Here is a 17,896-nt window from a genome sequence, read left to right as displayed (position 1 = left end):
CAGCTATATTACAACAAGTTTGTAATGGAACTTAATATAAAAGGATCATAAACAAATCAATTAACCTTATCTCAAGTTTAGGGCCTGTGGACTGGCTTAAAGACTGCAAGCAAGAATAAAATAAAAATTCTATGTTTCCACCATGCAATATGAATCATTCATTCCCTGCCTCCTAACCTCCTAAGTATAAAAACCTCACACTTACAATAGCATTATTAGTTACATCATCATAAATAAAGAATTATTTATTATTGGCATTACTAGGCCTACAGCTTTACATAGGAATTATTTTTTATAGGGCCTAAAATAGTAATAGACTAAGCAACATGACAAGTGGAGAACTCATTGAAGAAAAGATTGTGAGTAAACTAATTCACTTTAAAAACTCTAAAACAGTAAATAACACACATACATTGTTTATGGTATAGTTTAGTTAGTTATAGTAAAGACTGTAAAAATTGCATATATCATGTCATACACAGTTAAAGACCTACGGTATTGCAAGAGATTAAAATCCTAAAACAACTGATTTTAGCTAATAAATGAAAAGAATTAAAAATCCATAAACTCAAGTCAAACAATATCACAATTATTAGGTACCTGAAAAGGAACTCTTAATATATAGAAAATTATATTAAATCAAGAGAAAAGAAAGTTAAATGCTAATTTGGCAACATAAGCAGACAGCAGAGACATTATAGTGTCCTAATTAGCAACACAACTCAATGTTTTTATACTGTAAGTCGATGTTTTTGAAACTGTAGGGTCTTTTTCTCGGAAGGAAGGGGGAAGGGTAGTAGAATGTAAACAAAAAACCATGAACCACTCTCACAGCCAGGCCCGGGGACACTCAAGGTTACAGACCCTCCCCCTCCCCTCCCCGCCCCTCTTACACAACCAGAGCCAGGCCCGGGGACACTCAAGGTCATAGACCCTCCCCCTCCCCCACCCCTATTACACCACCCGATTGTTCCAATTGCTGACAAAATGCAAGTAACAAAACAAGGAAGTAGAGACAAAAAGATATATTTTCTTTATTCAAAAATATAAAACTGTTACAGATAATTTCCAAAGAAATTAATTCATGGTAGTTTGTGTCTTGTAAATATTGTATTGGATCTTAGAAATATCTTTTTTGAAACTCAATCTAACTTAAGAAAAAAATAATTTTACTGATAAAAACTTTCATAAAATTTTAAAATATTTAGGCCTAACCTCTTTGTAGACTTGCTGATACTTGATACTTAAAAAAAAATTAAATGGTGACCATACAATGCCGAACCAGACGATCAGAAGTGTTGTTTTGTTTTGTTACTGAATGACAAAAAGGACACAGGAAAATAAAAGAACAAGATACAGATCTGTACACTATATCAGATATTTCTTTTGTTTATAATTTATTATGTAAGTAAAATACTAAAATATATTTTAAACTAGGTATGGAATAAACAATAAATAATTAAACTGGTACCTCTGGATAAATAGTCTTTCTTTTGACTTCGTTTTCTTTGCACTGTTGTGTCACGGCTTTTGTTTTGTCAGTAGACGACTGGCTCTGGCTAGTGACAGTACGGCATTTGCTCTGTTGTGTCTTTGTTCTTAAACGTGAGCAAACTTAATATTTAATTATAATTTTAACGTTTTAATTCCTCTGTAATAATATATATAAGAGTGTTTCTTTGAAAATTACTTATTATAACTTTGAAAATAATAATTTTTTTTTTGGCCCGACCCGATCTTGGCCCGAAAAAATCTCTGACCCGACCCGGTCTCTCGGGCCTTCCGCTGGCCCGACCCGACCCGAAAAAATCGGGGACCCGCAGACCCCTAAAATTATGTAATTTTATCTTTATCCATAGATCTAGTGACCCTTAACAAATTGACAGAATAAATAACCCTGCCGCAGCAAACCTGCAAACTAAAAGAATTTCCATTAACCTGGCTGAAATTCCACTGCATTATTCCCTTAAAATTGTTAGATTTATGTCCTATTTCAATATTATTAATTTTAATAAGTACTTAGGTTTGCTGCTACAGGGAAGAAAATAAGGTGTGTTTTATTGAAATATTGATTTTCCAAATTTCATTAAAATATGTCCATAGACAAGCAAGCTAAAGAAAGCAGTTTATTTATTCTCCATAAGAATAACATAATAATTTTTTATTTATACTTTTTTGGATTTTTTCTGTAACTGTAAGGTGTACAACAACGCTTCATCAAACCAAATTAATTGTTTTTTGAGCTCTACAAAATGGTTTGGAAAGAAATTGCAAAGTTATGTTTTAGGGTGAAAAATGGGAAACCCCCATTTTTACCCAATAAAACCCCCCATGAACTCCGATCCATAGTCCGATCATGCTGGTTTGCAAACTTGTTCGAACAAATCAAATAAATGTAAGTTTACACGTTTATACCAAATTTCATCAAAATCGGATAATTTTTGCTCTAGTTATCGTGGTAACAGACACATATAAACATATAGATACATGAATTTGAACCGATGGTGTTTTTTTTTTACCTCTGGGGAACTTAAAAGGAAAAAGTAAATCGGTCCCAGGTCGTCGAGGTCGTAACATGAGACCTACGGTAATAAATTATTCCCTATGGGTAATTCGCTAAAACGCTAAAAGAAAGTTTATTTCTCTCCAACCTCATAACTTTACATTTAATTGACCATTTGACCTTTACCTTCTGAGTAGAATAGGTTTGACAGTACCTGTCAGCAGTTCCTAATGGTACCTATCAAGGTGGTTTGGTGGAATGCCATTGTCAAACACTTCAGTTAAGAAAATATAATAAATCCACTTTAGTAGCTTTGTTGATAATTTGAATACACCACACATACGGCATAAACGACATAGAAATAAATACTCTTGGTTTGATAGGGTGTAGGGATGGACGAGATTGGATTTTTAGTTCAAGACGAGACGAGACGAGATTTTTTATTTCTCATAAAATTTCGAGACGAGATTGAGACGGGATTTCCCTTCTCATACACAACGGGAAATGCACGTTCAAAATTATTACCTGATTTTGTAACATTGATAGATGACTGTTTAAATACAAAAATAATGATAATAGGCAAGAATATTTACAAACTTTTATTAAAAAACATCAGCATAACATTTTTTTAATAATCACGCCTAACTTATTAAAAATGCCTACGATTAGGAAACATAGTGATATCAGTTAGGATAGAGTTCAACTTATCCTAAAATAAAATAAATCATAAAATAAAAGCAATATTAATTTTTATAAAATAGTTACTTGTTTTGACTTTTTATAGTAATAAAACATTCCTCACACTGCTTACACTTTACAAAACTTCTCAAATGTTATTAAAGTAATATTATTAAAATAATGAAAGTAATATTATTAAAATAATGAAAGTAATATTATTAAAATAATGAAAGTAATATTATTAAAATAATTAAAGTAATATTATTAAAATAATTAAAGTAATATTATTAAAATAATTAAAGTAATATTTACATTTAAAGAATTAATTAAATAAGAACGCCTTCACAAAGGAAACGCAACTACAACACGCTCCTGTATTGCGGGTATTGCATTGACTTTCAGCAGGGGTTTTAAATTTTTTTATTTTTTTTTTTATTCCCGTCTCGGTAAAAATCTCGGCCAAAAAAAAAACTCGTCTCGTGTAACGAGATTTAAAATTTCTCGAAAATTTCCCGAAATTTCAAGACTTGACCATCCCTAATAGGGTGTTAAAATTAATTTAAATTTTATCTTGTGATGAATAAAAATAGGCGATGCAAATAGATAGGTTTGAAATATAAAAATGATCTACCAGTTTAAGTAGTCCGTCTTCACCGATAGCTTTGAGCAATCCCTTAACATCCATCTGACCCAGCCGCAGCAAATAAAGAGGTTGGCCATCTGGAAAAAAAACATTTTTTTCATTAAACTAGTACTATAACAATAATTATTGAAACTTTAACTGCAATAGAAACTATCTATTTCTTTCTACCTGGGAGTTTAAACAGAATACAACAACTTTCTGCAGGGAGAAGTAATGTATAGGACGGTGAAGAGTGGAGTGGAGAGGTTACAGCTTCTGGGTGGTTTTAGTTCTGGAATCCCAAATAAAATAAAAACACCGAGTGTTACGGTTATTGCCAGACCACACTAAGTGCCGTACCCTTGTCACTATGGTGCCAGCCGCCAGGGAAGTAGTCCTTGACTACCTGAGGAGCCTGGTACTCTGCGATGATGCGGTCAACTGCGTGTTTCTTGCGCCAAGTCAATGACTCTGACAACATGCCTCGGGCTTTCTCCACATTGAAGTCCCGGGCTCGCAGAAAACGCAACAACATTGTGTCACTTGGCACCTGAGGGAAAAATAGAAAAGTTAGTAACGTACAAAAATACAATATTGAAGAAGATTTAATCTTGAAATAGGAAGACGGGATGTGGAGAACACTATAGAGCTCGGGAATCTGTACTGAATACCAGAATTGGGGTAGTGAAAATATGTGGAGGGGTCACATGGCTAGGTTATGTAGGAAGAAAGGATGTGGAGAACACTATAAAGAGCTCGGGAATCTGTACTGAATACCAGAATTGGGGCAGTGAAAATAAGTGGAGGAGTCACATGGCTAGGTTATGTAGGAAGAAAGGAGGATAATACAACAATAAGAAAGCTGTGGATAACACTATAGAGAGCTCGGGAATCTGTACTGAATACCAGAATTGGGGCAGTGGAAATAAGTGGAGGAGTCACATGGCTAGGTTATGTAGGAAGAAAGGATGTGGAGAACACTATAGAGAGCTCGGGAATCTGTACTGAATACCAGAATTGGGGCAGTGAAGATAAGTGGAGGAGTCACATGGCTAGGTTATGTAGGAAGAAAGGAGGATAATACAACAATAAGAAAGCTGTGGAGAACACTATAGAGAGCTCGGGAGTCTGTACTGAATACCAGAATTGGGGCAGAGGAAATAAGTGGAGGAGTCACATGGCTAGGTTATGTAGGAAGAAAGGATGTGGAGAACACTATAGAGAGCTCGGGAATCTGTACTGAATACCAGAATTGGGGCAGTGAAGATAAGTGGAGGAGTCACATGGCTAGGTTATGTAGGAAGAAAGGAGGATAATACAACAATAAGAAAGCTGTGGAGAACACTATAGAGAGCTCGGGAGTCTGTACTGAATACCAGAATTGGGGCAGTGGAAATAAGTGGAGGAGTCACATGGCTAGGTTATGTAGGAAGAAAGGATGTGGAGAACACTATAGAGAGCTCGGGAATCTGTACTGAATACCAGAATTGGGGCAGTGAAGATAAGTGAAGGAGTCACATGGCTAGGTTATGTAGGAAGAAAGGAGGATAATACAACAATAAGAAAGCTGTGGAGAACACTATAGAGAGCTCGGGAGTCTGTACTGAATACCAGAATTGGGGCAGTGAAGATAAGTGGAGGAGTCACATGGCTAGGTTATGTAGGAAGAAAGGAGGATAATACAACAATAAGAAAGCTGTGGAGAACACTATAGAGAGCTCGGGAATCTGTACTGAATACCAGAATTGGGGCAGTGGAAATAAGTGGAGGAGTCACATGGCTAGGTTATGTAGGAAGAAAGGAGGATAATACAACAATAAGAAAGCTGTGGAGAGGTCAACTAGAAGAAAGATGTCCATCAATAGGACCAAGATACAGATGGAATGACCAAGTATTTAAAGATCACAGGAAACTTAAGAACAAGTCAAAAGGTAAATTGTTGGTGGACAAAATTAAACTTGAATTTGAGTTGCCAAAAGGGTTAATGAGTATGTTATACACATTGATAATTTAACTTCTTAAAACACAACTGAGTTTTTATACTTAAAGCAATGTCATATTTTAACTTAAAAAAATATTGTTAATACTAATATTACTCCATAAAAAGCTGCGTTAAGTTTTATCCCAATACAATCATTATAAGCAGTGCTCGATTTTGGGGGGGGGGGGGTGGATGGAGTTCCGGTACCTCTCTATCTGAAAGATAAAAATATTGGCATAAATAGGTACATAAATAGGTTCTAATCACATTAAATAGGTTAGAGTTCCGGCATCTCATTATTTACAAATCGAGCACTGATTATAAGTATCCCTTTGATACAGGTAACAGTTATGATATCAGAAGAGTTTGTAGTTCACCTTTCCCTTCTGCAACTGAGAAACCCAGTTGCGTAGTTGTATCAGTCGAGACTCTTGCATCGGAGTCAACTCACCCAGGTACCTCTGTATGTAGTCAGCGTCCAGCTGGTACTGGCATTCTGTAACCATGGAGTGTTGGAAGTAACAAATGTACAGTGATAAGAGATTCTGACCTAGTTGGCTAATTGAATCCACTGAATTAAGGTTTAAGTACTTTGAAGATATCAAGCTGTAATTTTACCGAGATTACGATACCGGTTAAGCAAATTTTAAATTAATTTTTAAGGAAAATAAATGTTCAATAAACAACCAAAAATATAGTTTTCATCACTCCAGACAGAAACTAACTATTTTCGATGACAGCTGATATCAAGAAAGCAATTGTTTCCCAAGGTCTTATTTAGAACTAGCTGTGTGCCCGTTCTACGCACGGGGATCTTATCATAGTCAGTTAAAACCTTCTTATATAAAGCACAGCAGTTGGTTTGCATACTTTCAGATATGCTGACAAAACTATTCCTTCGCAAATACAGTATCTGACAGTTTCAAGCCAAAACTAATGCTTCGCAATTAAATGTCACCCGGATCTTGTTGGTCCATATGTTATATCCAATGATTAAACTAAATAAACGGTATCAGCATTCTGACACATACTTTCTCCCATAAGTTTGTCAACAACCTTTATCATGTGTAAGCGGTGAGAGTAAATATACGGAAATGGGATTTGTACAATTTTGTTCAGAATTTAAAGGACTATAACATAATGGTTAAAAGTATTTAAGGTACTACCTCAACCTTTTAATTTAACACTTTATTCGGGTTGACATTTTCATTATCAAGGCGCTCTTGTCCTTTCCATGAAACATTGAGAAATAAGGACATTAATGCGTTACCATCATACATACACACAAAAATACCGAACTTAATTAGGGAATCTGCTACGCTTTAAGCATAAAAAGGTACATATAAAATTAGTACTTGAAATCTTTGTTAATGCCATAAAATTTGATCATAACAATTTATATTTGCTTGGACCGGAGATGACTCGAAATTCTGTCGAAATGCTATCTGAATCGGTTTGCTATATGAAATGTAATACAGTAGGCCTACTATAGACGATTTAGATTGGTAATTTGTAATAAAAATTACCAAAATAGGCCACGAACTATTGATACATAAACAACGTTCAAAGTGTTTGAACAATTCATGATGGTTTGCTGAATAAATGTTTTACTAAAATGCGTTATAGTTTTCTTAGCATAACATTTTGGAATCCAGACAGAAAAAGCAAAAATTATACAGTTAAGACATCAATTAAATTGAATAGGCCTACGCATGTAATAAATAAGGTGCAACACCAACGATAACTAATTTGTAAATTACTGTGATGTGTTGGTACGTAAAAATGATTCTTGCTGCTACTAAAGGTTAAAAGGAAAAGAACCAGTACCGTACCAAAAACCAACGTTTACAGTTAAGAACTGTAGTACAGCCGACCAATTATATGCGTTAATCAAGGTTATTGATCTCTTGGTTTTGGATTTTCTCGTAAAAAGTTATCAGCAATCAAAGTTATTTCCCATTAATTGCTTTATTTGTACACAACTCTTAATGTAAACTTATCGGTGTCAGTTTGAAAAAAAACCTTATACAACATAACTTTCTGTTATTTAATAGATTACATATTCTCTAAACAATGGTTGCTGGTATATATATTAACATTATAAGGAAATGTGACAAAAATCACACAACGTTGGTTTTTTGGACGTTTATAATTTTATTTCTTAAGTACCTAGGTAGGCCGTGTATTCTATGGAAAAGTACCGGTATCAAGGATCGTTGTCGAAAGGGTTGTTATAAATAATTGGGTAAGCATACGTACCACACGTACCCAAGAGAAGGGCTATGGGCCTATTGGCTGTATGGTCCAGCGATTGCATCACACGGTGAGTAGGAACTATTGACTTTATATAGTCAATGGTAGGAACAGAAAGTGACACATTGGAAAATCAAGTTCAGCATCATCCGTAAACCTCTGTTACAATCACCCACTGCAGTTGTAATTTTTTGCTTTACACATTACACAACCGCCATTGAAGAGCCGTCAATGAGTGGAACATTGTTTCTAAGCTATTGGCGACAGTCATTAGTAAATTTAAGTTTTCCAGCCGTATACAACACTGATTCAATCATGATTCAATGTCTTCTTTCTGGTTATCAAAACTCCAAAACAATTTTATACACATATTTCTGGTTCCTGACCTGGATGATGCCTAGTTATTTAATTTACGGTTACACTATATTATTCCACTTGCGATTAATTAAATCCTTTATGTAATAAAAACGTTTTTAATCTCACTTGGATGGGATTTGCCTTCAAAACGTGATCGGAAATGGTTGTGGTGTTTGTAAACAACATTTGTAAACATTTCAGTGACAGCTAGAAAAAATAATCTTGATCCGAACAGCTGTTCGTTGTTTCATAGATGATTATGTGATACAAATTGGAAAAAAATTTCACAAAAATCGCACAAAACTGCATTTTTGAACGGCCGTAATTTTAATTACAAAGTAGTGAGACCATATTTTAACCCATTGGCGCCGACTTACGAGCGTTACTCGTACGGCCGCTGCAGGCCCGGAGGCCGACTTACGAGAGCCGATCGTGTCAACGCTAGGCAGCGCCATTTTTATTTAGTTATTATTATTTTTCGCCCTTTTTGTTTCTTCTTACTATTATAATGTTTATAAATATCTTGCTTCTTGATTTGCGTATTTACTCATTTATTTTAGCGAATAACAAACAATTTTGTGTTGCCATGGAAACCACACATCACCAAAAATCAGCTGTGGTAAGGTAAACAAACAATTTTAAAAAAATTTTATTACTTATAAAAGTACACAACTTTTGATTTTTCTACGTAGGGAATCGATTGACCTTTATAATAGTAGTGTTATTTGGTGTCTGGATTAATCTTGGAATTTGTATATCAAGTTTACTTTCAAAATATTGTTTTTAAAATTTTTATTTTTATAATCTTTTTATATATATATATATATATATATTTTTTTTTAGTTTAGAACTTTGACTATCCAATTAACACTTTTCTGTAGACAATTTTACTGTAAACAAAATGGTGAAAGAATTATTAATTTATTACCTAAGGTTTTCTTTCTATAGCAGCTAGAGTAAAAGTCTACAAATTCGGTAAAATTAATTGCCGCCAGAGGGTGCTGCAGGTAGCGGATTAATTCCTTCCCCAATGGGTTAATGGCTAAAGACACTCTCGCCAATCCAGTGAATACGTTAAAATGACTTGGGTCTTGATAGGTACTCTCGTTTTCCTGGAGAAGATTGCGTAAAATGCCATCTTGAGTGTGTCAGACAGACAGACAGACAGACAGAAATTTAGATGAGACTTGTTTCGGCTTCTTTAATGTATAAAACGTAAAAATAACCTAAAAATGTATGATTCTGAGCAATGTACAGACAAAACTCTAATTTTATTTATATAGATAAGGGAAAATGATGTGCTGATTTTCCCTTGCTCTAAATTTGTTTTACCTTGCTCTCAATCAGTTCTCCATTTGCCTACTACAAACGCTAGTGCTTTTTTATAATTCATTTATATTATTGAAATCAGTTTTTTTTACTCTGTACCTTTAAATGTTAACAAAAATATCCATTAGCTAGTTTTACTTTGTAGTTTGTAATGTGTATTTACATCACAATGAACATAATCTTAAACCTAAACTTCTTATTTTAACGTTGTTATGTAAGTTTGCTATAATCTTTTTAGTACTATGTTCGTATTTAAGATAATGCAAATTAGGAAATACTAGATTTTTAATTATACTGAGGTACTTTATTTTTATGTTAGCATTTTAAAGTGATTTTCTGGCACTTGCTCCAATTATTCTCGTCCTTGGCTTCACCTTGTACGTGAAAATCTATACTATTATATAAAAATCTAATGGTGTCTGTCTGTATGTGTATTACTAATAGGTGCAAAAACTACTGAACCAACTGGGCTATAATTTTACAAAAATATAGTTACTATACCAAGGACCATTATAGGAATATTCACATTTCGATACAGACCGTAGGCTTTGCCCCTTTGGCTTTAAAAGTTCTGATGTGAAGATTTTAAAAGTAAATATTGATTGGTCCCCATGGCTGTGATGAGAACACTAACAATGTTTGTTTACATTTGCTTTGACATTTAAATGTAAATAAGAAGAACTGCTAAACTGCATATTTCACAACTTCAGACAGCTGATACAAAGAAATTAAATATAATATTTTTAATAACTATGAGGTAGGTTTATTTTAATCTAACCTTTTATCATGGATTATTTATTCTAAAACTATGTCAATGATTATATAAAAAAAATATTCTATAACCGTTGCTGTATCAACTCCAGCTCTGCTTTGGATTTTTTTAAAGCGTCTAAGTTATGAAAATAATATTATTTATATGATTTCATGGAAACAAAATTACAATGTATAGATGTTTAATATGAATTTGGAGGCTACTTTAAATAAATTCTAACTGCTTAACATGTGTTAGATTAACTTAACATAACTTGCACATCACATTGTTTTATATATACATATACTAGCTGTTGTACCCGTGCTTTGCAACGGGAAGAAGACACAAAATAGAAACGTTTTAATCTTTACATCTGTTGCATATAATAGTTACACATCCACCAACGCTTTTAGAGACAAAATTCAACTTTCATGGCCTTAATAGAAACGTTTAAGTTATGACTTGTAAATCTGGTAGGTAAGTAGTGGATACCACCATTTTGCTTTTGATTAATTTTAAATCTTGTGTAGGCTGATATGAGAAAAATAACTGACCAAATCTTCAATAAAACTTTCACATATATGATTTACCTTCATCTCCCTTGATTACAAATCTACTTATTTATTACAGTATTGACATTTTAAATTTCAATTTTGAAGTTGCAAAAATACTAATTTTTAAATTAAAATGAACATTTTTTAAATTTCACTTTTCTTCAAATCACAAATCCTTCCATCTTCAGTTTCTTCACTGACAATAAATCATTAGCAAAACTAAGTCAGCTGTTATAAACTTTAGAATTTATTGTTGTGCCTTATCAATACAGTCTTTTGAAATATTAGAGAAACTATATCCATATAGTAAAACATGTACTTACCATTAAGTAAACATAGTAACAGATATTGCATTGATTTTAGAAACAAAAGAACACTGTGTACTGCTTAGTTTTATGATATTTTCCTTGGTTTAATTTAATCAGTGGTGTGGCAAAACACAAATAATAAATTTATCAAATAAAGTAAATGTGACCTGAAAGTTCATGTTAAGATAAAATAAGAGCATTTTGTATTAACATTTGATAATTAAATATGGTTACACATAAACAACATATTTCAGAACACAAAAATCAACGACGTACGATTTAGTTATTGATGATATTCTTTAGTTTAATTTAAGCATATGTTTAGCTAAACACGATAACTACATTTACCTAAATATACACATAAAAACAATGCGATGAGCAAGTTATGTTAATCTAACAATGAAATATAGCAGTTTTCAAATCAAAACATCTATACATTGTAATTTTCATGCCGTTTCCATGAAAACATATCAATAACATTATATTCATAACTTATACGCTTTAAAAAATCCAAAGCAGAGCCGGAGTTGATACAGCAACGGTTATAGAATATTTTTTTTCTATAATCATTGACATAGTTTTAGAATAAATAATCCAAGATAAAACGTTGGATTAAAATAAACCTACCTCATAGTTATGGAAAATATTATACCTATTTAATTTCTTTGTATCAGCTGTCTGAAATTGTGAAATATGCAATTTTTCAGTTCTTCTTGTTTACATTTAAATGTCAAAGAAAATGTAAACAATCATTATTAGTGTTCTCATCGCAGCCATGGAAACCAATCAATATTTACTTTTAAAATCCTGACCTCAGAACTTTTAAAGCCAAAGGGGCATAGTCTACGGTCAGTATCGAAATGTGAATAGTCCTGTAATGGCCCTTGGTATGGTAGCTATATTTTTGTAAAATTTAAGCCCAGTTGGTTCAGTAGTTTTTGCACCTATTAGTAACACACATACAGACAGACACCATTAGATTTTTATATGATAGTATCAGAGGTGCCCATCCCCCCTAAACCCAGAGGCGCAATCCCCCCCCAAGCCAAATGAGTAGTTCCCCTCCCCAATTTATGTTGTCGTTTATTTAAACCTACCCTCCCCCCACCAATTTATCTGACAATTTTCCCTTTACCTCATAAAATGAGTATTTAAAGTATTTAGTAAACTCGAGGTACAGTACAAAAAACAAACTTGCTGATTGAGAATCAAAATTAAATGTTTAATAGGAAACGTCATTTAACAATACATATCTAACTAATCGTTGAATTAGAAGTTTTTCAATTTACAAAATTCCGAATTTGTATCGTCAGCCAACATGTGCTCAGTATTGCTATAGACAACGTCTTCAACACGTTCAACAATATACTCGGTGAATTACTCTACTCCAAACCAGTACTGTAACTCTACAATATATTAGGTGGCGTTAATGTTTAGAGGGCTTAAGAAATCAAACAGCTTTAAGTGTATTAATAATACTTTGGCATAAAGTATCTTAATTGTTTAAAAATTATAGACAGAGTCACGAAATAAGTCAGACTTGTTGCTCGCCACATCCAGGCTGCCTTCTACAAAAATCGCCGGGCAAAATACCATGCCACCAGAACAAAAGGTTTTTGTGACAAAGTAATCTTATAATTCATTTTTATAGCCCCAAGATTGCCTTTAATGACTAAAATGGTAGGAACGCATCTTGTCAGATAATCCGTTTGTACACAAAACACGAAACGATTACAGATAGGCCTAACAATTCACGCGTGTATATTACCGTCAGCAGGAAGCAGGACTAAACTGAAGTAAACTGAATCAGGTTATGATGACGGAAAGACGTGGTCTCTGGATTGTCGTCTGTGTTATCAAAAGCTGATATTGGACTAATTGTAGTGACGGAGGAAAGTATGTTGAAAGTATAATGGGATTCATAATTGAGTTTTCCATTCAAAACCATTGACAATAATAACCAATTTATATGCTGGATATAAATGATGGTCTAGAAATTCTACAGTACTGCACGAAAGGAAATTTATTAAATACTTTGAGGAGTTTGAAATATATGAATACATAAAATTGGGGACAGCACAAAATTTTTGAGTGAAAACACTCAATTAATTATGAAACCCATTATATTTTCAATACTCTTCTCAGTCACTACAATAGTCCAATATCATCTGTTGAAAACGCAGACGACAATCCAGAGACCACGTCATCGGTCCATCATAACCTGAACCTGATTCAGTTTACTTCCAGTCTTGCCGACGACAATGTACATGCGTGAATTGATAGGCCTATCTGTAATCGTTTCGTGTTTTGTGTTAAATGTTTGTAACGTATTCTGACGACACCTCCAGAAGTAGGGGTCTGCGGGTCCCCGATTTTTTCGGGTCGGGTCGGGCCAGCGGAAGGCCCGAGAGACCGGGTCGGGTCAGAGATTTTTTCGGGCCAAGATCGGGTCGGGCCAAAAAAAAAATTATTATTTTCAAAGTTATAATAAGTAATTTTCAAAGAAACACTCTTATATATATTATTACAGAGGAATTAAAACGTTAAAATTATAATTAAATATTAAGTTTGCTCACGTTTAAGAACAAAGACACAACAGAGCAAATGCCGTACTGTCACTAGCCAGAGCCAGTCGTCTACTGACAAAACAAAAGCCGTGACACAACAGTGCAAAGAAAACGAAGTCAAAAGAAAGACTATTTATCCAGAGGTACCAGTTTAATTATTTATTGTTTATTCCATACCTAGTTTAAAATATATTTTAGTATTTTACTTACATAATAAATTATAAACAAAAGAAATATCTGATATAGTGTACAGATCTGTATCTTGTTCTTTTATTTTCCTGTGTCCTTTTTGTCATTCAGTAACAAAACAAAACAACACTTCTGATCGTCTGGTTCGGCATTGTATGGTCACCATTTAATTTTTTTTTAAGTATCAAGTATCAGCAAGTCTACAAAGAGGTTAGGCCTAAATATTTTAAAATTTTATGAAAGTTTTTATCAGTAAAATTATTTTTTTCTTAAGTTAGATTGAGTTTCAAAAAAGATATTTCTAAGATCCAATACAATATTTACAAGACACAAACTACCATGAATTAATTTCTTTGGAAATTATCTGTAACAGTTTTATATTTTTGAATAAAGAAAATATATCTTTTTGTCTCTACTTCCTTGTTTTGTTACTTGCATTTTGTCAGCAATTGGAACAATCGGGTGGTGTAATAGGGGTGGGGGAGGGGGAGGGTCTATGACCTTGAGTGTCCCCGGGCCTGGCTCTGGTTGTGTAAGAGGGGCGGGGAGGGGAGGGGGAGGGTCTGTAACCTTGAGTGTCCCCGGGCCTGGCTGTGAGAGTGGTTCATGGTTTTTTGTTTACATTCTACTACCCTTCCCCCTTCCTTCCAAGAAAAAGACCCTACAGTTTCAAAAACATCGACTTACAGTATAAAAACATTGAGTTGTGTTGCTAATTAGGACACTATAATGTCTCTGCTGTCTGCTTATGTTGCCAAATTAGCATTTAACTTTCTTTTCTCTTGATTTAATATAATTTTCTATATATTAAGAGTTCCTTTTCAGGTACCTAATTATTGTGATATTGTTTGACTTGAGTTTATGGATTTTTAATTCTTTTCATTTATTAGCTAAAATCAGTTGTTTTAGGATTTTAATCTCTTGCAATACCGTAGGTCTTTAACTGTGTATGACATGATATATGCAATTTTTACAGTCTTTACTATAACTAACTAAACTATACCATAAACAATGTATGTGTGTTATTTACTGTTTTAGAGTTTTTAAAGTGAATTAGTTTACTCACAATCTTTTCTTCAATGAGTTCTCCACTTGTCATGTTGCTTAGTCTATTACTATTTTAGGCCCTATAAAAAATAATTCCTATGTAAAGCTGTAGGCCTAGTAATGCCAATAATAAATAATTCTTTATTTATGATGATGTAACTAATAATGCTATTGTAAGTGTGAGGTTTTTATACTTAGGAGGTTAGGAGGCAGGGAATGAATGATTCATATTGCATGGTGGAAACATAGAATTTTTATTTTATTCTTGCTTGCAGTCTTTAAGCCAGTCCACAGGCCCTAAACTTGAGATAAGGTTAATTGATTTGTTTATGATCCTTTTATATTAAGTTCCATTACAAACTTGTTGTAATATAGCTGTTTAGATATTTCAACAGTTATGAAAATGGGAAAGAATGGCTTGATAAAAAAAAATATTTTCTTCTTTCTTGCAGTTGAGGCAACTCCTAAGCTGTAAATAAGTTATGAACATGAAATAATATACATAAATACAATCGTTTTTCATATGTTATTTTTAAGTAATATTATAAACACAGATAGGAGTTAAAAAAAGAAAAAAATCTGGTAGTTAATAATTTTTGGCCCGACCCGATTTTGGCCCGAAACCCGAGGACCAAAATTATCGGCCCGACCCGACCCGACCCGAACCAAAAAAGTCTGACCCGCAGACCCCTATCCAGAAGGGGATCTTTTTTAAATCCTGACTATGGTGGAGTTAAAGAACCAACAAAACATATGTAGCATGTAAAATTCGACACTGGCATGTTAAGGATTGTCTGACAAGGTGCTTTACCATTCTTAGAAGCAATCTTAATTACGAACGGCAAAATGTTGATGGTGTTGATAGTGAGCTACTTTTAGTGAGAAACACTTTTTCGGACTGCTTGTACAAAATTATACAGCCATTATGACAGCTAGCAAAAATTAAAAATCCCCCCCAAAATCTCTTAAAAAAAAGTCCCCCCCAAAAATTCTTGTGGCGCAAACGCGCCACAGTACCCCCCCTCTGGGCACCCCTGGATAGTATAGATGGTAAATTAAGTTATTGTGTTTTGCTAAACCTATGATTAAATTAAACTAAAGAATATCATCAATAACTAAATTGTAGGTCGTTGATTTTTGTTTTTTAAAATCTGTTGTATATGTGTAACTATAATTAATTATCAAATGGTAATACAAAAAACTCTTATTTTATCTTAACATAGCTTTCAGTTCACATTTACTTTATTTGATAAATTTATTATTTGTGTTTTGCCACTCCACTGATTAAATTAAACCAAGGAAAATATCATAAAACTAAGCAGTACACTGTGTTCCTTTGTTTCTAAAATCAATGAAATATCTGTTACTATGTTTACTTAATGGTAAGTGTGCAATATGTAAAGGCAATGGACGATGGAACTGATAAAAAAAACTGGTTTGTATATTAAGTTGTTTGTTGATATTTTTGTAGAGTAGAATCAGAGATGCAGTGAAACATACACTGTATTTTCTGTTACATTTTTTAGTCCTTGATGTTTTTATAATCATATTAGTTTTGTCTACTGTCTTTAATGCTAAATTATTTGTTAAAAATTTTTTATAGTATCTATAGATATAGTTTCTTTAATATTTCAAAAAACTGTATTGTCTTTAATGCTAAATTATTTGTTTAAAATTATTTATAGTACCTATAGATATAGTTTCTTTAATATTTCAAAAAACTGTATTGGTAAGGCACAGCAATATTTCTAAAGTTTATAACAGCTGACTTAGTTTTGCTAATAATTTATTGTGAGTGAAGATACTGAAGATGGAAGGATTTGTGAATTTAAAGAAGAGAAATTTTTAAAAAAAGTTCATTTAAATTTAATAATTAGTAATAACTTCAAAATTGAAATTTAAAATGTCAATAATAAATAAAAAGATATGTAATTAAGGGAGATGAAATGGTGGTACCCACTACTTGCCAGATTTAAAGGCATAACTTAAACGTTTCTATTAAGGCCATAAAAGTTGAATTTCGTTTCTAAAAGCGTTGGCGGATGTGTAACTATTATATGCAACAGATGTAAAGATTAAAATGTATCTATTTTGTGTCCTCTTCCCGTTGCAAAGCACGGGTACAACAGCTAGTAACTCCATAAAGATTTGGTGTTGCTGTGTTCGGCTTTGCCTCGCACATGAAACTTGAGGTACTGGAAAATACCACTCTTTGCACTAGTGATGAAGTATACTATTTTCACCAACAACAACCAGAGCATTGAATCAGGCCAAATTACTCATTGTGTTCTGCCCAACTTTAAATAATGTAAACATTTGAAATCATAGACAATTTATAGGCATGCACTGTGGGTGCGATACTCCCTGATGTGTATCCTGATAATTAGACCAATTCGTTCAAAAATGCGGTTCGGATTCCACTATAAACTATAGGTCCCTTAGTTGCCATTGGCTGTATGGGCTATTAATTAACAGCTGTGCCTAAGGATAATGTCATGTCGAGGAGGTGTAGCTGGGTGTTTAGCTGGAGGTATAGCTGGAGGTATAGGTGTAGGTGGAGGTAGGTATGGCATGTTAAGGAAGTTTACTACGCTGATTTTCCTCCACCACTCCAGTCAACATTCAGTCTGTCTCCAACTGTGTGGTGCAATAGCACGTTATAATTGGGGTTTCTGTAAATAATGCTTTCCAACAGTAGTGATGATAGTGATGAGATGTCGTCAGCAAGTAAGTAGTGGTTTACGAGTACCTTAAGTA

General features: G+C 33.4%; 1 protein-coding gene across 2 annotated transcripts in view; it reads right to left on the bottom strand.

Annotated features, from left to right (window-relative positions):
• LOC129004993 (protein real-time) overlaps window positions 1-17,896 on the bottom strand; it is a 107,853-nt gene that overhangs the window by 28,092 nt on the left and 61,865 nt on the right. For both annotated transcript variants that reach the window (XM_054433732.1, XM_054433742.1), the window contains 3 exons: window positions 6,162-6,280; window positions 4,164-4,353; window positions 3,813-3,901 (listed from right to left, as the gene is read on the bottom strand). In XM_054433732.1, coding sequence (XP_054289707.1) covers window positions 3,813-3,901; window positions 4,164-4,353; window positions 6,162-6,280 — 398 coding nt within the window. The remainder of the gene's footprint in view (window positions 1-3,812; window positions 3,902-4,163; window positions 4,354-6,161; window positions 6,281-17,896) is intronic.

The sequence above is a fragment of the Macrosteles quadrilineatus genome, unplaced genomic scaffold (genome assembly GCF_028750875.1).
Source record: "Macrosteles quadrilineatus isolate MER2022 unplaced genomic scaffold, UCM_ALF_1.0 Scaffold_1__1_contigs__length_201487025, whole genome shotgun sequence".
Lineage (NCBI taxonomy): Eukaryota > Metazoa > Arthropoda > Insecta > Hemiptera > Cicadellidae > Macrosteles > Macrosteles quadrilineatus.
Note: the sequence above shows the minus strand (reverse complement) of the source record. Positions and strands in the feature narration are given on the sequence as shown.